This window comes from Rattus norvegicus, chromosome 3 (assembly GCF_021556685.1).
Source record: "Rattus norvegicus strain SHRSP/BbbUtx chromosome 3, alternate assembly SHRSP_T2T, whole genome shotgun sequence".
Taxonomy (NCBI): Eukaryota; Metazoa; Chordata; class Mammalia; order Rodentia; family Muridae; genus Rattus; species Rattus norvegicus.
Window position 1 is genome coordinate 54,742,949 of NC_141536.1, and position 24,707 is coordinate 54,767,655.

At 40.0% G+C, this 24,707-nt stretch overlaps 1 protein-coding gene across 9 annotated transcripts in view; it reads right to left on the reverse strand.

The window, feature by feature from the left end:
• Positions 1–1,151: 1,151 nt before the first annotated feature.
• The window catches only part of Tlk1 (tousled-like kinase 1), a 107,934-nt gene continuing 84,378 nt past the window's right edge, over positions 1,152–24,707 (reverse strand). For 6 of the 9 annotated variants that reach the window (XM_087651701.1, XM_087651704.1, XM_087651706.1 and 3 more), the window contains 8 exons: positions 14,086–14,183; positions 12,791–12,872; positions 10,585–10,766; positions 10,227–10,396; positions 9,661–9,796; positions 7,144–7,255; positions 5,936–6,043; positions 1,829–3,581 (listed from right to left, as the gene is read on the reverse strand). In XM_087651701.1, the coding sequence (XP_087507827.1) occupies positions 3,405–3,581; positions 5,936–6,043; positions 7,144–7,255; positions 9,661–9,796; positions 10,227–10,396; positions 10,585–10,766; positions 12,791–12,872; positions 14,086–14,183 (1,065 nt within the window). In that variant the 3' untranslated portion in view covers positions 1,829–3,404. 9 annotated transcript variants of the gene reach the window in all.

Genomic DNA, 24,707 nt, shown 5'->3' on the forward strand with positions numbered 1-24,707 from the left:
GGAAAGCTCTGCTTAACAAGGCCCAAGTCTACTGCAACGGGATAGCCTCTGGGCAGGGCACAACTGTGAGACTCCTTTCTGTAGCAGGGCCTCTCTTTCTGTGGTCTTGTCTGGGGTATTCTAACCCCCCCCCACCGCCGCCTCTACCTGAGGAATGTCATATAGCCTTAATTAGTTTATAGGATCAAACTCCTTTCTCCAGAGAAAACATTCATTCAGCCGGCATCTGAGATTACAGAAATGATTCCCCATGCTAACGAGGCATTCCAGGTTCCTTAAAGCCCCCAGCCAATGATCTTTGCTCATCTTAGATGTCCCTACCTTCAGTCCCTGAAAACTTTATAAGCCTCCAGTCACCCTAAGTAAAGATAATCTACCTACTGACAAGCAGTAGTCGTGTGGTCATCCACTGTACATACTCCCAGGGCTTCCAAACTCCAACCCTTTCAACATCTCTGCTATCTTTGCCCCTGTGGACCAAGTCGGCCTATGATCCGTGAGGGCAGGGAGACCCACATCTTAGGAGACACTGTGAACAAGGTGACTCTTACAAAGAAAATCCCTCAGCTGGGGCTGGCTTACAGTTTCAGTCCAGTATTATTATCATGGTGGCATGCAGGCAGACATGGTGTTGGAGAAATAGCTGAGAGTTCTTCGTCGTGATCCGAAAGCATCCAAATAGACTGGTCCAGACTGGGTGGAGCTTAAGCACACATATGACCTCAAAGCCCACCTCCATAGTGACACGTTTCCTTCAACAAGGTCATACCTACCTCTTAATAGTGCCACTTCCTATGTGCCAACCACTCAAACACATTAATCAATGGGGACCAAACTTATTCAAACCACTAGAGGGAGTGGAGTAGACCACACATACAATCCCAGCATTCTGGAGGCTGAGGCAGGAGGATTGCTATCAACTTTGAGGCCAGCTTGGACAACATAACCAGGCTCTAGATAAATTAATTAATGGGGAAAAGGAAGTAAGATAACTGGAGATGTATTTTGGCTGGGAAAGCCAATTCAGATACAAATGGACAGGCTATACACACTCAAAACCACTATAGAATGAGTCAACATCCAAAAATTCAACTTAGGAACTAGCGGCCAAAGCAGTTTTAGAATTAGTCTAAATATTCAAAACACTGAAATTTCATGTACTCAGAGGAAAAACTTCTTTAAAAACATGGAAATTTACAGTCAAACTAGAGAAGGACCTGGTGAGTTTGTTCACATTTAAACTCAAGTAGGGAAAGTGGGTGGCCACAAGGAAAGCCAACCGCATGTCTCCCGCCCCCCGCCCCATCACCACGGCAGCTTCTGCATCCTTTCAACATCCGCGTGTTTACCAAAGTGCCTGTACTTACTGGTTTTGGGGGAGCAGTGTGCTGGGGACTGAACTTCCACGAGCTCAGTGCAGCACTCTCCCCTCCCAATGGACTACAACCCATCGGTACAGCTGCTTTCAAGGATGAGAACTGTGCACTTTACCTGCAGTCAGTGCAGACTCCACAAGACAAGAAAACAACTAATACTCAAAACAGATGGGTGGAAACATGGAAATTATTCAGCAACAAGCACCAGTTCTACACGAAGCTGATACTGGTTCACTGAGCCCAAGCACTAGTAGGCTATTTAAATCTACATTTGGAAAAACTGTGGAAAACATGGGTAAGTTGTTTCTGATACTCTTATTTATATTTTTTTCCAAACACTGCTTTTAAGCCTGAAACACTTCATGCTTGTCTTAAGGACATCTTCATCTGCCTTTATGAAGCTCAGTTAGTAACCTAAACCTTCGGGCTCTTTGAACGTAATCTTCCACATCTTTACATTTTGCTGTCGTTGTTTATTACTGTTTGGCTACATTCTCTATAATTCCAGCAGCTTCTTAAACAGACAGTGTGTCTATGTACAATGAAAACAAACAAACAAAATGGCTTGCAACACCAGCTAAGAGCCACAGTTTAACTGTACATGGTATGGGGCATCTGGCAGGGATAGTCTGTTTTCTGCACCATGGACAACTTACATGTAAGTCTCAGCATTATGAGTGTGACAATAAAAAAAAATCCTTACAAGAATGAAATATAGCATCCCCCAAAAATATTGGTTTCTACCACACAAGGCAGTTAGAAAATGTTCACATTTTAACAAATCTGTACAAACCACAAGAAACATTCTATGGGACTATCATCCCATCTCGATGCTAAGAACTTTCTAGAAATGTAGAATAACCATGAACAATTTATAAATCTAGTTTCTATTGTTCCACAGCTCTAGAACCTAAAAACTGATTTGAAGAACTCAATATGCCCGATGTAGATCATTTACATGCCTTGATTGTTAATGAATGCCTGCTTTTAATATCTCTCTATGATGTACAGTCAACTTGTGCCTTCAAGGTCATTCAAATTTTTATAGCAAAAAAGCAGTATCATTTAGCAGCAATTAAAGCGCCTTCAAGAAGACTTAAAAAAAATACAATATCCAATTAGAAAAGCAGTATTTTTAAACATTTGTACAAGAATAAGCTGCTGAAACTCAGTAATTGTAATCGACATCTGTACAGTAGTTTACAATAGAGCCAGAAGGGGATTCATCATTATCTTGCACACGACTGGCCTGCTTTTGGTTACACACTGTCTCCTGTTTTAATGAACGAGGCCTAGAAACAAAAGAAAAATGCCTGTTAATTCTAAAACACTGAAAGCCCTGGAAATACTATGATTTAGTAACTTCAACTGATTTGAAATAGGCAGCTCTTTGTGTTAAAAGTATAAAGTATCCAGAAATGACAGCTCGCCTTTAACAAAACCAGTTAAGAGGGGTTGGGGGTAGGGTGGTGGACCACTGACATGTGATTTCGAGGTACAACTTGGTAAAAGCCAGAATCGGCAAATGACAAAGTCCACAACTGTCCAAAGACCCCAGCTCTCACGTTCTGCTGCAAACACAGCGGCTGCCACTCGGCTCTTGCTTTGGTTTCTGTAGATCAGCTGCCGAGTGCTGACGCTGTACCAGGCACTGTAGCTCCCGTGTCACAAATGTCCCATCATTTTTCCATGTGTTCTTAAATAATGAAAAACTACCCTTCTTATTAGAACTCTCTGGTAACAATCAAATATATTTAAGCATTATAAACGTTATTTACAGAGTCCCCTTGTTCTACTGTAACATGGTGTTCCTGTTTTGTGCTGCTCCAGGGCAGTGAGGAGTGTGTACTTAGTCACTGTCCATGATCCACTCTCACACAAAGGACTCCATGGAGAGCTTTAGTTCACAAACACTTCTTAACCATGTCCCATGTAAAAAAAAAAATCACAAACACTCAAATGCACTCAAATTCAAGTATGCATCTGGAAGCCAATCAAAGAGAAGAGATCATGCCCATCTTGGAGGAGTCAGTAAGTAATTATGCTTGAAGAAGGAGGCGTGGGAGTTGCTGTCAGCCCAGACATATGTAGGTTGCCTGAAGAATTTGATCTTCTCATGTGTGGCAGAAGGTATGGGTCATTTGCCAGCTGGTGCACATCAAATCGATCTTCTTTTCGGTAAGCCAAACAGCGTCTTATGAAGGCCTTCGAAAGAGAGACAGCAACACGAATGATCTTCTACCTTCTAAATACCAACCCACCAACTCCAGAAGCAAGGGCACAGTTAAGACTATAAGCAGACCAACTTTTATAGAAGTGCACATCTTCAGAACTTCTGGGGTAACTGACATTCTGACTCCAGTTAAACCCTCCAGCAGCACCCTTGACACATAGCCTCACTGCTTTCCTTGGCTGCAAAGTTTTATTTCTACTTAAAAAATTCTTTATTTTCAATTTATTTTTATTTCATGTGCATTGGTATTTTGTCTGCAAGTCTGTCTGCGTAAGGGTGTTGGATCCACTGGAACTGGAGTGACAGTTGTGAGCTGCCACATGGGTGCTGGGAGTTGGACCCAAGCCCTCTGGAAGAATAATAATCACATTGTTATCAATTTTGTTTGGCTAAATTGTAAGAAGCCATTTTAGCCTTACTTTCTTCCTGGTATTCAGCATGACTGTCTTTAGATGAAGATCATGTTGGCACAGAAGTGCCATTAGGGTTTTTGTTTCCTAGGTCAACTCTGTTTCTTTAGATTTTGGTTTTGGTTCTTTTTCTCTTTTAAAGCAAGTCTACAAAGTGAGTTCTAGGCCAGCCAGGACTACATAGTAAGATCTTGTTTCAAAACCAACAAACAACAAAACCCCCAAAAACAACCCTGACCCTAAACCAAAAACCTTTATGTTAAAGAAATATATAAATTATATAATATATGTACATTGTTAATTTATTGCTAAATTATTATAACCATCAAGAACTATGCCTCACATCTGAATTACTAGCCCTTTGGAGCCTGAAGCAGGAGGGTTACTGTGAGGGAGACAGCCTATGTTAAATATTCAAGGCTACCTTGGACTAGAGTGAGTCCCTGTCTTAAAAAACAAAACAAAATCATTCATGGTGACACACACCCTTACTCCCAGCACTCAGGGGACAGAAGTAGACAGTTTGAAGCCAGTCTGTTCTTCAAAGAGAAACCTTGCCTTGAAAAAAATCAAATAAAACCAAAATAAAAAAAAAAAAGAAATAAAACTAGAAACAAAAATAAAAGAAACAAAAACAAAAAACCAAACTAAAAAACACAATACAAAACCAATCCAATAAAGATTTACGGATAATTTCTAATAAATGAGAGCTCACAAAGCCAGCATTCTTTGATCATAAAGGCAGCTCTGACTGCAAACCCCTTTCAGTCACTGTAGTTATTATTACTGTAGTTGTTATTGTTACCCTAACTATCTGAGACAGAACCTCACTATGTAGGCCGGACTGGAACTTGCAATGTAGATCACGCTGGTCTCAAATTCATAGAGATCTATCTGCCTCTGCCTCAGCTTCTTAAATATTGGATTAAAGGTCAATTTTTCTTATGGCCTAGAGTACTTACATAAGAAAATATAGCAATTCTGTGGTTTTGTCTTACGGATGGATTTGATGTTATTTATCATAGGATTCCTAACAGGTATAAGAAAATAATCTCTGCGGGTGTGTACACTGACGGGATGGGCCCTGGAAGCTCCGGCAGTTAAGGTTAGGAAAGGCTTACTCTACAGAAGCTCTAGTTCTCATTATTTTACCAAGAACATTTACACATGCATATTAGGAATAGGTTTCTGGAATGGACTCACTGTGTTAACCTCTGACCCAATGCACCACAGCACAGAGAACAAGGTGTGATGCCAGCAGAGACTGCTGTGTTTGGCACAAGACTAAGCAAAGTGTTTTTGTGTGCTGTGGTTGTTTTCTTGCTGTACAAAAATAATAACATACAGTGTATATAAAAGCACTATAGAAATAGTAGCTATCATTACACCTACTCTTCCTTATACTTACTTTTACTTTTTATTTTATTACTGTTTTATTTTATTTGCATGAATGTCAGTGAAGTATGTGTGTCCTGGTGGAGATGAGGGTGTCAGATCCAAGGGACTGGAGTTACAGGAGGTGGTAAAGTGTGTGGATGCTGAGAATTGATTCTGATACAGCAGCCAGTGCCCTTAACCACTGAGCCATCTCTCCAGACCCTCTTTTTATGTACTCAAGTATCTCATCATTACAACAGGCAGACTGAACAAGATCTAAAAGTAATAGAGGGTCCAAATGTTGTGGTTTCTCCTAATTTTCAAAGAAAAGCAAGTTGCTGTGCACATAGACTAGGGAAGCATACTGAGTGCTTAGAGATGAAAACCAGCCCAGCCACCCACCCATGGCCGAGGTCGCCTGTTCCCAGAGCACAGCAGCAGCCTGCTGTGGCAGCCATGCCTGCCAGTGTGGTTACTGAAGCACTGACCACACTGGAACCACAGCCCAGACACATCATAGAACATTATGAGATTAATACCTTGGCTTCACTGCTTACAACTGGTTTTACAGGGAACTGGACTTCTGTGGCTTTTAGTATTGTGTTTTCCTGTAGAATGTCTTGTTGAGATTGATTGTGACCAAAGGGCTTAAAAAAAAAAAGAACAAAATATGAAATAAAATATTTAAAACAAAGAATCACCGGAGCCTACCACAAAAATGATTTGTACTTTAACATCTTGTCCTAAGCTACTTCAAAGTTGGATGTGGTCTCACAGAAACGAAGATTATAGCCAAGAGCAGGAAAACCCAGTCAGCCTGCAGAAGATGAACCGTGTGTGCCGGAGAGCACTGTGGCTGTCACTCAAGTGAGGAAAAGAGGAAAGGGTCGAGACCCGGGACGCCTGGGTTTGGAGTCAGTTCTTACCAACTCAGCACACGGGTGAGTGAGCTGAGAGCTTGAGCTGAGAGGCCCTGCCACTATCGTCCTGGCCTGTGGGCAGCTCTGCGGGAGCACTTCACTGCCTGACTACTGAGTGAGAGGGCCACTCCTGGCTAGGTGGTCCTTAGACAAACCATAGCAAGCTGGGAAAATCTAAACAGATCAGTCAGAAGCAGTCCTCTGTGGTCTCTCGCTCTGCTTCCTGCTCTAAGTTCCTGCCCTGGCCTCCTTTGATGGTGGACTGTAATTTGTACCAATCTGGAAATTCTGACCTGGACAAGTTGCTTTAGGTCATGATGATATTGTTAGCAACAGAAAGCAAACAAAGATAGCCTCTTATATGCTGTACATCTAGACAGGGCTCTCTACCTCTCTTCTCACAGTGACGGACACTGGGCAACAGGCAAACTAGACTCTATCATGACAGCTTGCATTTCTGACTCTAATATCAGCAGAGGTTTGGGAAAAAGTAAGTTTGATGGCAATTCTCTGGGGAGTTTGGGAGGAAATGTTGCCGAGGCCAGATGTCTGCAGGGGAGGGGAGGAGCTGAGAGAAGTAAGGAGTGACAGACACTGCAAAGTGCTGCACTCTACAGCTGCTAACAGACAATGTTTGGGAAAGAGAGGGTAAGGAGAGAGCGCCACATCAACTGCTGAATAACGCTGACCCAAGGAAATAATCAAGAAACGTGCCTTTCCTTGGAAGGATCTAAACTGATTCTAAGTTAATAAAAAATTACACATTTTTTAAAATAACAAACAGATTAACTTATCTCTATACAATTGAAGTTGGTTTTACAACTTACTTTTCTACCATAGAGGCACTGGAAGAAGATGACCCCAACTGACCACACGTCAACCTTGTTGGAGATCTTCGGTGGCTCTTTTCCAACTACAAAGCACTCGGGAGGTAAATACCTGTGAGTAATAGGAGGGAAAAGAAAGGACACGATGCTTAGTTTAAAACCTTCTAACCTTAGAATGCTTTGTTTTTTTTAAAGATTAATTTATTATATATAAGTACACTGTCGCTGTCTTCAGACACACCAGAAGAGGGCATCAGATTCCATTACAGATGGTCGTGAGCCACCATGTGGTTGCTGGGGTTTGAACTCAGGACCTCTGAAAGAGCAGTCAGTGCTCTTAACCCCTGAGCCATCTCTCCAGCCCCCTAGAGTGCTTATTTTATTTACTCACACATAAACTGTTTTCCATGAATCAAAGTTTTAATTCATTTAAACCAAAATTCGACTTTGTAAAAAATATATTTATCCTAAAGAAAACATGATCATTGGAGATTGTGATAGTATAATCTAAGCTTCTAATAATGGAAGAAAGACTCTCCCACCCACCTCGCCCACTGTCTAAATTGCAGATAGTTCTCTTTTTTTTTTTTAAAAGATTTATTCATTTATTATATATAAGTACACTGTAGCTGTCTTCAGACACACCAGAAGAGGGCATCAGATCTCTTTACAGATGGCTGTGAGCCACCATGTGGTTGCTGGGAATTGAACTCAGGACCTCTGGAAGAGCAGTCGGGTGCTCTTAACCGCTGAGCCATCTCTCCAGCCCCGCAGATAGTTCTCTTAAAATACACACCAGACCACTGAGTCTCTCCTTTAAGTTACCCAAAGCCCTTACTTATTCCAGTGAGACAGGATCTCATATTTCTCCCTGTAATATAACCTATCCTAATTCGCAATATAAATGCCAAATCTACAATCACCTTTATCCCCGCTCTTACCCTAAACTGGTTAGTCAGGTCACTCACCCTCTTCTGGGCATGAGCTTTCTCTTTGCCTGCCACACAGAACATGGCTTCCTTCCCCATGCCAGGGGAAGGAGGTGTGGTGCACCTACAGAAGCAGCAGCACTCCTTGCACTATACTTCAAGAAGTGCAAGGAGCTTTGGTTTACTGTGCAGCTGCAAACACTACCAGTCAGTGTGTGAAATATACCAAGCATTCAAACATTAACTTTTAAAATCCAAAACTGCTATTCATAAATTCCTATTTGACATACAAAGGTAAAAATATACTAACTTTCCGGAGGTTACAAGGCTGACAGACTGTGCTCTGCACTGTGAATGCAGTCACTATTTAGGAAGCACCACAGGCTGAGGACACGACTTTCATGTGGCTTACAAATAATCCACAAATATGACTAACTCCTCTCCAGCAAAGTCAGCACACGTCAGGAGAGTGGTCAGCACACGTCAGGAGACACGGGCTCAAGCACACTCCGTGTGGGCTGCCCCAGGCCCTCAACACTCGGTGGACTTGCAATCCTGTTCAATGAAGTTGTGTGCAGCTCTCTTCCCTGCCAAATCTCCCTTCTTGCTAATCTCACTTATTTTGAGAACTAGGTTAGTTTTGAAAATGTTAGTCTATGTTCTCTACTCTAGCAAACTTGAGTAAGTTTGCAAATTCACACCGTCATGGGCTTTGTAAATGAGCAGGGTCCTGGTGAGTTCCATGACTTGACAAAAGCTCTTGAGTCACACAGAGTTTGGGATCCTGCCCTGACTTCTTTCCATGTGGAACAGTGCTGTGGAAGTGTCGGTCCACTAAACCCTTTCCTCCTGTTTGTTGGCTGTAGTGTTTCGTCACACCAACAGTAACCCTGAGACACCTAGGTATGTTCAGGATGACTTTTACATGTAAGAATCAGTTCTATCTAGATTTATAGCTACATAAAGAAATTTGAGTCAGGTCTAACGACTATGAATATGCTGAATTATCTACAATTAACAAACTCGATACCATTCATATATACACACACATACACATATACATACATACACACATCACAAATCTTTACAGAGAAGGCCTGAGGTTCATGGGTGTTCTTATTTGAAACAGTCAGGACATTACATCAGCAAAAGTACGTATTCAGATCATAAACATCACTCAACACCCTAAGAAAACTCACGATCTCTGATTCACACTAGAAGTTCCTGGCTGCTACATATTAAAGTCATACGCAGATGCCAAGACACCCTTTTTGCAATTTTCGATCTTTGTAGCTAAGAATGTAAGAAGAGAATACTAGCCACGAGACTCTCCCTCTCACTTCCAAGTCTTAGTATCAGCCTTCAATACAGCAATCTCAAAGAATATTTGAAAATGAAACTGAACATTCTTTTTTTTTTTTTTTCTTTTTTTTTCCCCCCCTGGAGCTGGGGACCGAACCCAGGGCCTTGCGCTTCCTAGGTAAGCGCTCTACCACTGAGCTAAATCCCCAGCCCCGAAACTGAACATTCTTAAACCACTGGGGACTACTCTAAGCAGTCTCCCTATGTTTACTAATAATACATTTACCAGTAAGTGCCTGCCCCCTGGGAAGTCAGATCCATCCCATCAACACCATAACTGTCATCGTCCATAATCTTAGACAGACCAAAATCAGTGATTTTGATTTCTCCACACGCCGTTCCATCTACTAGAAGGATATTTCCTAAAAAACAAAGTACAACATTTTTAGTAATGTGCATGTGCGCATTCACACACACACCATATTTATGAATGAAAGGATGATTTTTACAACTAAGAGAAATGTTTGGTAAATAAATGTGTATTTGGGGACTGATTATGGTGATAGATGCCTTTAGTTCCAACATTCAGGAGGCAGAGGAAGGTGGCTCTCCCTGAGTTCCTCTGCCTAGGCTACACAATGAAACCCTGTTATAAAATACAAGCAGAAATGCAAACATAACCCCCACCTCCCACTACCCCACCCCATACCAACCCTGTAAGATACACTTCCTGAAATACCTGGCTTAAGGGGTTGGGGATTTAGCTCAGTGGTAGAGCGCTTGCCTAGGAAGCGCAAGGCCCTGGGTTCGGTCCCCAGCTCCAGAAAAAAAAAGAACCAAAAAAAGAAATACCTGGCTTAAGGTCATAATGTATAATAGGAGGTTTGATTTCATTAAGATATCGTAAGGCATTCACAATCTGCATCACAATGGACCGTGCTTCTTTCTCAGACATCAACTTGTGTTGTTTCAGGTAGAAGTCCAAGTCATTGCCTTCACAGTACTCTAGCACTGTACAAAACCTACACCGGGAAGGGAGTAGTCAATAGAAAAGGTACACTGGGAAAGGAAAAATCATTCTCCAGTAACTAAGAATGCTAACAGAGAGATGAGACCATAGCCTACACCATCATCGAAGGATCAGAAACAAAACCAGTATTCTTAAGAATAATAAGAATAAGCTTTACATGTGCACATTTTGTTTACTTACGTATCTGTGTCCAAGGAGAAGTAATCATAGAGTTTAACTATTCTGGGGTGGTCCAGCTCTTTGTGTATTCGATACTCTCTGCAAGCGTGTTTATGGTAGTTTTCTTTTTTCTCATCTCTCCAGCTTTTATTAAGCTGGTGGATCTTCACAGCAGCATATCTTTGCTCATACAAGTCAAAAGCCTACAAAATTCAAGGCAGAAAACAATCACACTGTACACCAATCAAACACCTACACAGACTTTAATGAATTTTGAGTATCATTTTTGAAATAACCAGTGATCCTTTCTACTTAAAGAAATAAGACAAAAATGTCATGGCAATGAAAATTAAAGTAAAAGTCAACATAACTTTTCACATTCAATTTCATTAAATGCTAAAATTTTGAATCAGAATAAACAATGAAACTAGCATTCTTTTAAATATGGACCAACTCCCGTCCGTGTGCAATTTTGTAGGGAGCAACCAGCAACACAAACAACTATGATGGTTTTCTGTGTCAGAGAAAACAAAGTATTTTTATCTTTTCTTACAATCCCCTGCTTTTTACTTTTTTGAAAATTAATAAGGTTCTTTTAATTTTAAAGTTATGTTTATTTTATCTGTATGGGTGGTTCGCCTCTGTTATCTGTGCACTTGGGCATGTCGTGTCTGCAGAAGACAGAAGATGGTATTGGGTCCTCTGAAACAGAAGCTACAGATGGCTGTGAGCTGCCCACCTAGGTGTTGGGAATTCAACATCTTTCTCTGAAAGAACAACCACTACTCTTTAACTACTAGGCTCTCTCTCCAGCCTCAATTAATAGGCTCTTAATAATTTTCCAATTACTAAAACCCCTTTTATTATGAAATTAATTAATCTATACTCGAGAAGTAATAACATAATGCATGTTCACGCACTTACCATCCAGTTAAAAAAATTAATCTATTCCTTCTTCCTTGTTGTCACCCTTTAGGGTGAGCCAATATGTGACTCTAAACCCAGAGTGTTGTGCAGCTTAAGCAAGTGCTCTACCATTAAACACTACGTCCAGACACCTGAATTATCCCCCCTATAATGTTTAAAAAATAAATCTTGGTAATTCTTCAGTATTTATCTCTAAGAGATAAGGCTTAAAAAATCCTATCACAAAAACTGCTCCAATTACCAGCCCACTTCATGAAGAACAAGAATTTGCTTGGTATTTAAGTTTCACATAATTTATAAGTGTTTTAAACTTTGTATTTTCACCCTATGACCTGAACTAAGAATATATAAATATTAAAATTGTATTTATATGTATACAAATGCAGATGCCTCCAGAGGCCAGATGCATCAGATCACCCTGAGCTGGAGTTAGTTACAGGCAGATGTTAGCCTTCCAACAAAGGTGTTTGAAACTGAACTCGGGTCCTTTGAGAAAGCAGTACATGCCCTTACTGTGACATCCCCCACCCCCCATAAATGTTTTAAAAACCAAATGCTTTTAAAGAAAATAGTTTAAGTTTCATGGTGACCTATATGCAAAGATGTCCTTTAAAAAGCACTTAGTAACTTATAGAGTTGTTAAAAGATCTCCAGAGCCTTATTAGCTTAAGCAAAGAACAAAACAAAACCTTAGCCTAGCTGTCAATTCAACATAGCCCTAAGTTATCTGAGGGACTCTGTGTTGAAGACCGACTTACTGGCCAGCAATCAGTGGCACTGAGCATGTGGTCCTGGACTGTGAAAAACCCACAGGAACCAGAGAACCAAGCCAGTAAGCAGTGCTGCTTCACAGCTCCTGCTCCCAGCACCTCCCTTGAGCTCCTGCAATGCTTTCCCCTCAGTGTAGGACCACAAACTCTTAGGGTGAAGTGACTGTTCCCTCCCCAGCTTGTTTTGTCTAGGTGTCTATCACAGTGAGAGGCAAACTAGAACAAAGAGTAAAGCGACTTAATGATCAACACAGCAGAAGGACTAAGCAGTTGAGAGCAGCGAGACTTAGTGCAAGTGTCAGCACTCTCCTGGAGCCTCAGTCTTATGCACAGTTGAATGGCTGAGAGAACAGATTATGACTGCGCAGGCACAGTAACAGAGCTTAGACCCTAGAGATACAAAAACAAAACCCACACTAAGCTTTTCTGTGTAATGAGACTGAGGATAAAAGTCCATCTAAAACCAGGAAACAAAAGCCAGGTATTTAACCACCTCCCCCCACATCAGCATAAAGAACAGAAAACACTACCTTATACACCTCACTAAAGCCACCTCTTCCAAGCAGATGGAGTAATAAATATCTTTCATTTAATGTTGGATGATCTTTGAACCTTAAAAGGACAGGAGGAAAAAAAAAACTATTAAGGCACATTAAAAGAATACAAGGAGTTCTGAGTACATTAATGCCCACTCCTAACTACTCTAGCTATGTCTGTTTCAGTTCCTCGGCTGTTAATTTAAAACACCAGACAGTAGCTACTTCTATCCTCCCAGTCTTTTACATGTCACCTGTGTTACACTTTAGCACTTACAAACTATAAGAGCTAGCCTCTAACAGTATTCCAAAAACCATCGATTATGCTTGATAGGAAACCCTCATTCCTCATAAACCACTTCTATTACAAAAATATTTTATAATGAGTTACAAGTGATCAAGATTTTATAGTACTGATATATATATATTTGAAAAAACATTATCAACTGGTCTTTGTTCATGGTTATATCTTAGTATCTTTGACTTCTATTCATCAATTTGAAAGTAAAAATTTAAAAAAACATAAAATCACTCTCAAGTAATACCATTAGTTAATGTTTACTGAACCTGTGATACATTAAGTCAGTCATACACGCTCTCGTGACTAATTGATGTGTATCATACCAGCGATACATTAAGTATTTACATAAGTTCATTATTTTAGTTTTCACCAATCCTATGAAACAAAACCTGCTACTAGGTATATCTCTTTCTGCAGCTACATAGAAAGGCCAGACTAGGTAGACTGTACAAGTTTGACAGTAATACATGGAAGGGCTCTATGGAAAAAGTTTCCAAAATTTACACTCTTATGACAGCAATGGCTTTAAAATACCAGGTGTAAGCACACCACATTAGTACAATTTTACTGGTATGTATTTTGATACAAGATTAAAATAATGATTTTGCTCAAAAAGCTTATAGGTCAGGGGGAGGAGACAAATAAACTAACTCCAGATAGCATGAATCACCATGGAAAATTAACGAAAAGGATACTGAAAGGTTCCCCTTTCAATGAGGGGAAGCAGAGCTGGTTCTTAGACAGTTCATCTGTCTGGTGAGCACTTGGTGTGAAATAAAGAGAAAGCCACTTCCCATATCCAGAAGGGAGTATTTCAGGTGGGGGAATAAGAGATGGGACAGGGAGGTACAAGGGTGGGGGGAGCAGATCACACAGGCATCCAAGCCAGTAAACATTATGAAGTTTTCCTTGTGCACAGAGAAGGCTGAGGAGGAAAACATCTCTGTTCTCCCTTGGGCTTTCCGTCACGTGCAACTGCACAACTTACTGTGAATTATCCTCATTGTTTATTCTCTTCAGCTCTCGGATGTGAAGATTCCTGACCCTTTCCAAACGCTCTAGTTCCGCCTGGATTTCAGCCTCTTCCTGAAGATGAAGAGAGGAAACTATAACAAGCTCTGTTTATTTACAATATAAAAGGATATTTTACCCATGCATCCATTTTCACAGTGACAAGAACAATAGTGTATTACAAAGTGCCACTGCGTTAGAAGACCGGAGTGCTCTCTCACACATCAGAGGCAGACATGAGCAAAGGCCCACTGTGGCACCCATCCTCTACCTAAGAACTATACATGAGTGCTCACATTTTCCTGTCCTCTGAGGAACCTATTTGATACGCTCTACACTGAGTGACTGACTTCAGGGCAAGAGAAAGCTGACCCATCACACAAAATGGTTCCCCAATCTTAACTTAAGAGGACCAAATTACTAGCACAAAATAAATGAAGGTTTTGTTTTGTTTTGTTTTGTTTTTATAATCAGTAAAGGGGAGAAAGGGAGTAGTCCTAATAAAATCTGGAATACAAATACACTCTTTGGATAAACCCCTATAACCTTAAAGACACATTTGAGCAAACTTTTGAACAGCAATGGCAGATGCTCAGTTAGTGGAGGAGATAAAGATGTACTTCAAAAGTATTCAGTATATGTCATATATGCATTTAAAAAAAAATCAAAGATACCAAAGTATATTAAGCAAACATATTCTCTCCCTCCTCATATACATATGCCTTTATCAGTGTTAATTTAAGAACTATTTACAGATGGATATTCATACCAGATCTGGTGGCATTTTCTAGAAATATCCAATTTTTAAAATATTTTGAATAAAAGTATTTGTTGAGTAAATAAACCCAAATTATGGTGGACTATTATGTATGTACTATATTATTAATCTACTGTAGAAGTATAGACTAGATGTTATTTCTTAATATTATAGTTGTATATTAATATTACAGCCTCTATCCCATTAGCTCCTTTACTTGGCATTAATAGTATCTGAATAGGAAGTGATGGTATGTACCTATAATTCTAGCACATGGGAGACCATGGCAATGAAGGCTACCAATTTGAGCATAGTCAGAGAAAAGGAGGAGAGGGGAGACAGACAGACAGACTGACTGACTGACTTATATAATCAGAGATAGAGGGCACCCTTAAATTCTTGTGAGCAAAAGTAAATCTTCAAAGATCAAAAAACTAAATCCAGGGTCTTTATCCTCATGACCTTGTCATCCTGGGGGCTGTCACATGTCTTCTGACTTATACCAGCTCACCCAATCCCCTGCCATCACCAAATGCCATACATTAAAAAAAAAAAAAAGAATCTAAATATGTTTAAACTCCATGTGATTCTGAAAGTTACATCTTTATCATCGTGTGTGTGTGTGCGTGTGTGAGAGAGAGAGACAGAGAGAGTGTGTGTGTGTGTGTGTGTGTGTGTGTGTGTGTGTGTATGTGTGTGAAGCCATACACACTAGGCTCCATAGTCTGAATTAGCATCCTTTCTTGGATGGACCTCTGAAATGCTGGATTTAACAGGACAGAAACCTGACTACACCTGGAAAATTTGTTATTCTTCAATGTAATTGAACTACTACTTTTTACAGAGATAGATGATGAAGATTATTAGATGATAAATTTAAACTATCAAGATAAATTTAAATAAAGAGCTATCTAGAGTTCTGCAAAGATTTTTCTGTCATTATTTTTTATTTGTACTGGAGGAAACCCAGGGCCTCTTATGTGACAGGCAAGCATTTTAATACTGAGCTACACTCCTAGCCTCTTAAATGGTATCTCATAATATGCTATAGCTTCAGTCGGCTATTTTGAGCATGTATGTAATAGGCTCTTATTACGTATTTCAGATTGACCTCAAACCCACGAACACCAAGTGCTAAGAGCAATATCATTCAACATCAAAGACTCACTGTACAATCAGGAAATGAATTTAAAAGCTTTGGAACCATACATTTTGAGTACAGCTAGCCTGATTGTCTTAATAAGGTAGAAAAAACTAGCCCTTAAGGTAAAAAGTATAATAAAGCTTACATTTTAGCTCCAGAATCCAGAAGAGATTGACTGTTCTCTTCACACAACTGGTAAGCTAGTAAAAGTTCAAAGGGTCTGGTAAAATGCACCAAGCCTATCAGAATAGCAGCTGGAATGAACACCTGTTGAAATTTTACTTGAAACTACCACATGGGAACACAATTTCAACAGTGTATTTCCAGAAACTTAGTCTTTTTACTTATTTTTAGATTTCATTTTATGTATATGGATGTTGTCTCCATGTTTATCTGTGCACCACATGCATGCCTGGTACCTGAGAGGGCTAGAAAAGGAATCTGCTACTTGAGTAGCAGATGGTTGTGAGCCATTATGTGGGTGCTAGAAACTGAACCCAGATTTTCTGAAAGAGCTGTCAGTGCTCTTTACCACCGAGTCATCTCTCCAGCCCCAGCAATTTAGTCTTAACTATAGAATTATGAGATTCAACCAAACTGCTGAATGGTAATACCTTTTATAGCCTTCGGATGTATACAGTAGAGGTAACAAGCATCTTAAGTTCTACAGGAAGTGTGAACTATGTTTGCATCTCCCATCTGGCAACCTAGTATTTGTTAAACCTTGAAACATATTCTAGGGGGATATAATTCTGCAACTTTAATTAATTTTTCCCAAATTTCACAGAGAAAAAAGTATATTGTTAACGAGTAAATATTTAGGTTTTCCCTTAAATTCATACACAAAGGCCTTAATTCTGGGTCTTTGGGACATAGTTAGGGTTTGTTGAAAGTTATAAAGGTGAGGCTTCATGACAAGGTAAGTGTGTTAATCAGGTAAGATTCCTGCCTGACTAAATACACATCCCCAGACCATGTGTAAGCCACCAAGAGAGTCTCCACTAAAACCAATCTCTGCTAAAACCTGATCTAGACTCTGAAACTAAGTAAATAAATTTTTTGTTGCTCAAGCAACAGTCTGATACTTCACTATGGCAGCTCAGGCATACACATTCTTTTGAGCCAGTGGTTCTCAACCTTCCTAATGGTGTGACCCTAAAATACAATTCCTCCTGTTGTAGTGACCCCAACCATAAAGTTACTTCATTGATACTTCAAAACTGTAATTTTTGTAATCTACTGCTATAAATCGAAATGTAAATATGTGATATGCAGAGTATCTGATTGAGTCTGTAACCCACAGGTTGAGAAGCACTCTCTAAGCAAATGCTAGAGGCAATACTGTCCAATAACATCTCGTAAGAATGGGTGTGGCCCAGTTGCAATATAGCTGTATGAGTCTAAACAACTAAGTCACCTTGCATCAGATAATTTCCAAAGGTCTCTTCTATAGGCTATATTCTTGTTGCTTGAGAATAACATTAATCTTTTAAAGCGAGAATGGTCTGAGTTCACAACTAATCACAACAGAACCATATCTTCAAATTCACAGAAAAAACAGGTCGAATTTGTAGAGTCTAACTAAGTACTACATCTCACTGGGCACAGTGGTGCACACTTTAGTTCCAGCATGCCAGAGGCAGAAACAGGCAGATTTCTGAGTTCTAGGACAGCCTGGACTACAGAGAAAGTTCCAGGTCAGCAAAAGCTACATAGTATGATCCTATTGAAAAAAATAATAGTTCTAATTCTGGTTTCAACCCCTAGCTACTTAGTTATGTAAAGCATAGAGAGTCTTAAAGAAACAAGGATATTTCTAGAAATGAATTGGTCTCCGTAGGCAGTTACAGAGTAGAAGGAACATTAGTGAGAACAGATTATATTGGTGGTGGGCTAGGTGATCAAACACAAAATAAATGGGTCCAAAAATGCAGCAATAGGCAATTTAACAATATGTACCATACCTGAAAACACATTTTTCTATTCTGATATATAATAACAAAAATCAAGTCATATAAGCAACAGATCTTAATACTACTTGATTAAGTGACCCTTAAAAGACTACTTTCCAATATTTTTAAATTCATAAACAATAAAGTCCCACATAACTTCACTTGAATAATTTATGCATTATTCATAGTTAGTCTCTTTTGACAACATAATATCCCGATTCTTGATTTATAAAATTGTGTCTACTCCAGTTTCTTGCCCTCTTAACACTGTCTGTCTGTCCATCCACTTACTCTCCCTTCTTCTCTCTCTCTCTCTCTCTCTCTCTCTCACACACACACACACACACACACACACACACGGGCAGGGAGGGAGGGAGGGAGAGAGAGAGAGCTACCAATTTATTTCAACTTTATCCTTATTATATAGATACGAGCCAACAGTTATTACCAATACAGAACAGGTCTGAATTATTTCAACTGTCATACTTGAGTGTGACTGTGTAGATGGGAAAGGGAGGCAGGCGACACAAAGCTCTGGAAATCATGTCTACTTTCTTTTCTACCTATATACATTATCTTTCTATTCTCATTTCCAATCCAGACATCCGCCATGAGTGAGAGGAACACACACTTTCTTTCCTACGTGAGTTTAAGTAACTTAGACACCACCCCTCCAACCTCGTTGCTAGTGGTTACTGATGTCTTCCTCTTCCCTCACTGTGTGTTCATTTCCTCCTGAGAGAGAAGTGTGTGAGGGTATATGGTGGGTGTTTCATTCTCCCTTCAAATGCATAGACATATATACACTGAAACTTTTGACTGGGCATGAATGCTAAACAAGACAGGTTTGTTCCTCTACAAGTTTCTCCGTTTTGTGTAAACAAAGCACCCTGCCTAAACAGCTGCAAATAAATGTAAGAATTCCAATGACTGGCAAATTCAAAGTATAATATTTAGTATTATTCCGCTAAGCTGCTGTATTACAGGGACAGAGTCCCTTAAACATTACTCAGGGTGCCAACACTGTCTAGGAGGCCCATCACAGTAGTGCATGTCCAGCACAAGCCTTTCCTCTAGGTTTCTACTTCCTTTGAACACTTTCGAGGATATTCATGGATCACATAGTATAAAAAGATTAAACTTTCCACCTGACAACGGAAAGGATTAGCTTTAACATACTCATTATGTGCGTACATTTAAATAGCACAGATTCACAGTTCTGAATAGAAATGGCCAGTGGTCAAGAAGCTGGTGTCCTTCTAAAACAGTAATTTCTAGATCAATCTTGGCTTTGTGACTGTGTAGCTGAGGATGACCTTGAACTCCTGACCTTCCTTGCATAATATCCACTATCACCCCTAGATGCACCGGAGTTAGAACACTAGATTCATGCACACCAGGCAAACACACTACTAGGTGAGTACATCCCCAACCCTACAAAAATGTTTAAACCCTACTGCTTAAATAATTACATTACTATTGAACACTAAAGAAAGAAAACTTTACCTCCGAATTTTCATTTTGGTGGCTATCATCTATTGCCAAGTTAGAGCTGGGATTAGAAGTCAGACTGTCCAAGAGTCTGGGGTGGGGTAGGGAGGGGTAGGCAGGGGTAGGGAGGGGAGGTGCCTATGAACAACAGAGAGCTTCCGTCAGTAGCTGGTCCCATGCTCCCTCAGCAGCCATCCTTCAGTCTACTCATCTGTGACTAGGAAGCGACAGTAAGACATGCCAACTCAAGAATTCCAACACACTTCTCAGCACCTTTCTTGCCCATACACAGCAGGAAGTCAAACACTCCTGACACTCTTCCTGGGCTTAAGTGTGACTTTTCAAGTACAGTGCACTTCCACCAGTTTTCCCGAGAACTACTCCTACTCCTGACTTCACCGTGTACAGAAACACAATGGCCTTATGTGAGAGAATTTAAGATTTCTTTTGGTTATGGCCACAAACACAGAAGTAAATAAATAGATCTAAAGAGTAAGCCATTTATACTGCTCAATATTTTCATTCAAAACTAAATGACAAGAAATGTCACATATGGAAGTTATTTTGTGATTAGACTAAGGATTTGAAAAGTTGGATGATATTAAGTATTCTAAAAGGCTGAATGCGGTACCAATGTTGGTCAGGAATATGTGAAGTCAATTCACCTAAAACCAATGCCCTGCATTCTCCACTGTTCAAAGGCTTGTAGGCAATCCAGTCTTGTCCGTTTCAACTGGCTGCATGCTCCACTGTGAGGAGTGAGAAAAGCGCTGTGAGCTTGTTCTCAGCCTGTAAAGAGGTCACCATGGAGGTTAGTACTGAAGCTGCTGCTGCCTGTCTCTGCTTGTTTCTCTTTGCAGGTGCCAATATCGGTCAGAGAACAGGAGGTCAGTGGCAGAGTTGTTGCTACACTGTTATCTCTTCAGAACGAGGCACAAGGAGAGATGAATGCCACATCGCAAGGAGCAGAGGAGAAAGAGAGAAAGAAATGGTGTCAGGTGGCATGCTGGATGTGATTCTGTTTCAGTAGAGACTGAGATGACTGTCAATTGCTCAGCTGATTGCTTCAGGCTGATAACTTTGTGTCTGCTGGTTCTTGCCTATCCCTGTTTCAATTTCAAACTGGTTGTGTTTCCCCAATAAAACTTCTGGCACTTAAACCAGATCTTATAAATCTCTGTCTACACACACACACACACACACACACACACACACACGCACACACTCTCTCTCCATGCCTACTTTCCTATTTAGTATCTGATACATCAAGCTTTCTAGCATTCTCCTAAAATAATCACATATTTAAAATGTAAATTTGAAAACAAGAGAACAGCAGGTACATGATACTGTACATCTGTAGTCCCAACACTTGGGAGGCAGAGACAGGCAAATCTCCATGAGTTTCAAGCCAGCCAGGGCCAACCTCAAAACACCCAACAACAGAAACAAGAGAACAAAGAACAACTGTTTACACACTGTTCACATTATAAACTGAATGTGACAAGACACAGTAACTGTTCCCGAAAACTTCCATTTCTGTTTCCTCATCAGTCTACGGCAGCAGAACTACTAAACACACGCTTTACATACGAGGACTAGAGAGACAGTTTAGGGAACTCTTTCATTGCCTGTTATTTCACTGAAAACACAGCTGTCTTCAGTTCCAGAAAAACTATCTCATTCTACAAATAGCCTACAAGAGCTTTGTTATATCAGAGGGAAAAAAAGTTTATTCATTAATAGAATTTACCAAAGAATTTATCAAAAAAGGATCAACAAGTTTATGGTTTGATGATACTCCTAAATCCCTACATTTCAGACGGGGCAGAGGGGCAGAGTATGTTAAACGGTGCGCTGTTACTTGGCCATGTGTGTATGTACATGTGCAGGTTGCAGATAAATGTCTGTGCATGCTTATGTAAGTCAGAGTGACACCTGTATCCCCTTCTTTTGCTTCCTACCTTTGTTTACTAAAGAGAGAGAGAGAGAGAAAGAGAGAGAGTGAGAGAGAGAGAGGAGAGAGAGAGAGAGAGAGAAGCTAAGTGAAGGAGTGGAGGGGACATTTATGTGGAGTCAGATCTCTTCTACCTTTTTTGTGGGCTTAGAGGATTGAATTCAGGTCATCAGGCTTGCATAGTGAACAATTTTACCTTCTGGGCCATCTTTCTAGATCCCTACCTAAGTTTTTGAGACAGAATTCACCAATTTATCTATGCTGGCTGCCTGGAACTCCCAGGACCCACCTGTCTTTACCTCCTAGCACTGGGGTTGCAGATATGCCACTGAGTTCACATTTTACTTAGGTGCTAGGGATCCAAGCTCAGGTCTCTGTGCTTATGTATAAAGCATTTTACCAACTGAACTATCTCCACAGCCTCTATTTTGCCTTTTTGAAAACTAAAATTATTCTTTGCAACAAAGTTTTAGTAAGCACTAGTTACAGGGAGTTGCATAATTACTGGTAGCAAAAATGAGTATATTTCCCCTTGAAATCATTTCAGGAATAATGGAGTCTTATATACAGTTCTGTTCTATGTAATTCTTAAAACATTTTTTGAAAAGTTACTTGAAAACTGGAGAGATGCTCATCAGGTTAAGCACCAGTCTGCCTCAGTTTGCTTTCAGAACCTACCCAGCAGATGGAGAAAACCAACTCACATGTGCCATGGCACAAGCATAACCACACACACCCCACACACCCACACCCACACCCCACACACACATGAGAGGGGGTGTTAAAATAAAAAAGTCAAGTTGGATTGGAGAGGCAACTCAGGTTACGAGCACGGAGCACTGGCATCTCTTGCAGAGGACCTGGGCTCAATCTTAGCTCCCACATATGGCTGCTCACAAATGTCTGTAATTCCAGGTCCTAGAGTCACATCCTCTTCTAATGTAGGGTAAAAAATACAGGCGGAACACTCAAATACAAAAAAACAGGCAAATTAATTAAAAACAATCTTATTTGAAAGTGACTGTACTTTAAGGGGGGTTCCTCTAATGGCTTTTAAAAGTAAAATGAGTGAAAAAAGAACCCCCATATATCAGTTAATAACAAAGAAACAGTATTCTAGCATCAACATAATTTCAAAGGAAGGAAATATGTGAAAGAGAAGAAATGTGTGTAAAAGCAACTAAGCTGTTCTCTGTGATGGAGTCAAACAACACATCCCCAGAATGAAGGGAGAGGCAAACTCTCAGGTCTACTCTAGTGTCAGAACAGAAGGCTCATCTGCCACTTTCAATTGATCTGTGATGTGATTAGTTCATAGTCTATCCACATGCATTTCACAGTCAATGAAACCTGAAGAGGTGAACAGTAGAGACGCTTATTTACTATTAGAGTCATAATGTTCAGTTTATATCTGTGCTACTCTGTAGTCTTAGAAAACAAAGGTTTGAAGTGCGATAGAGTGAAGGAGCCTGCATCAGACCGGATAAAGAAATATGCCACTTACAAATGTGTGAGCAGTGCGTGCATCAACTCCTGACAAGGCAGTTCTTTTCTTTATAAATATCAGAGACCTTTTGTGCATAGTGCTAGGGCTGCAACCCAGGCCTCATATACACAGGCGTGCATTCTGTACTTTGGAATCTTTTTTTGGCCTTGGGGAGGGAGTTTCAGGGTTTTGTTTTGTTTTGGAGACACCGGTCTTACTGTGTAGAAAGGGTGTTTGGTGATGCTGTGAATTTAGTTGCCTATGTTCTAGGGATACAAAAAGGGTGCCAAGCCTGGCTGAAAGAGTTCTTGATATACCAAGAGATACCACAGAGTGATCTTCCTGATCCTATAAGAGGAGCATGATACTAAGCACTTAAGTAAAATTTACAATCAAGTTTTTGGAGGCAAATTTATTTATTTTAAGCCACGTCCTGAAGATTCCTTCTTCACTCTATCACACTTCAAACCTTTGTTTTCTAAGACTACAGAGTAGCACAGATATAAACTGAACATTACGACTCGTTTAATAGTAAATAAGTGTCTCTACTGTTCACCTCTTAAGTTTTCATTGACTATGAAATGCATGTGGATAGACCATGAACTAATCACAAATCATCAACTTTAAGTAGAAGATGAATCTTCTATTCTAAATCCTCATGGTATTGGGTTCCTTAACAAGGAATATGCTTGTAATTTAAGGCTTATGAGCCTAACAAATAATCTTACTTTGTGTTAACAGTTACTTCAGGGAAAGAGAGGAAGAAGAGAAGGAAAGAGGGAGAGGGGAGCAGAGAGAGATCTTTGCTACTCTAACATGTGTGGCTCCAATCTACACCCTTATATGACCGGCTACTTCCTCAGCAAGTCCCACAAGCACCAAGTATTCACAGATCAGAACAGACCCAGAAACTACGCACTCCCAGCTGGGGTATGTTCTGTCAGCTACCAAACCCTGGAGCTTAGGAACTGATAAGACAACATTTTCTTTTGAACCAAGACTGTCCTTTTTATGCCTTCTCCCCGCCCCCCTTTAACAAAACAGAATGACCTACTTTCTAGCTGTGCTTTAGGACTTTAGGAACCTATTTTTAATACAAATTAAGTTACTGCTTATGACTTTCTAATTGAACAACTAAAACATAAATACCCAGCTGTAAGCAGGCAGCTCCTATTTAGTTGCTCTCTAAGGTGACATTACTCGCTCACTTTTATTATCTCTATGCACTTCTAGCAACTTCCTTTATAAACACATTCATTCTTCTCACCCAAAACCCTCCCTGAGAAGAGAGCTGACACTGTCTCCCACAACAGAGGAGGGGGGAAAAAAGGGAGAGTTATATTGGGAATTGGTCCAGTAAATGTTAGAAACCTAAGACTCAAAATTTGATATATAAACTGGAAAAATGATTACGGTAGTAATGAGACATGAAGACTTTACTTGAGAAAATAAAGCATTGTTCATAGAGACCAAGTATTCTCAAAATACCAAGAAAATATTAAACTGTATTATCAGCTATCAAAAAGCAAACCCTGAATGTTTTCAAAGTATATTTAAAAAAACAACAACATAGTAATGCTGACTTTGACTACTATAAAATTTTAGTTTTATCTAACAAAATAAGGTAGATATAAGAATGTCATTAGCAGGAGTAATTTAAATGTGCTAGCTATCACATGTGCAAATGGTGACCTTCAGACAAAGCCCTTAGTACACCTTTAGTAGCACAGCAACCAAGAATTCCCTCGACAGTAGTGTAACGAATACCCAGCCTCAACAGCACTGTAACTAAGACTTCCTCACCCACAGTACAAG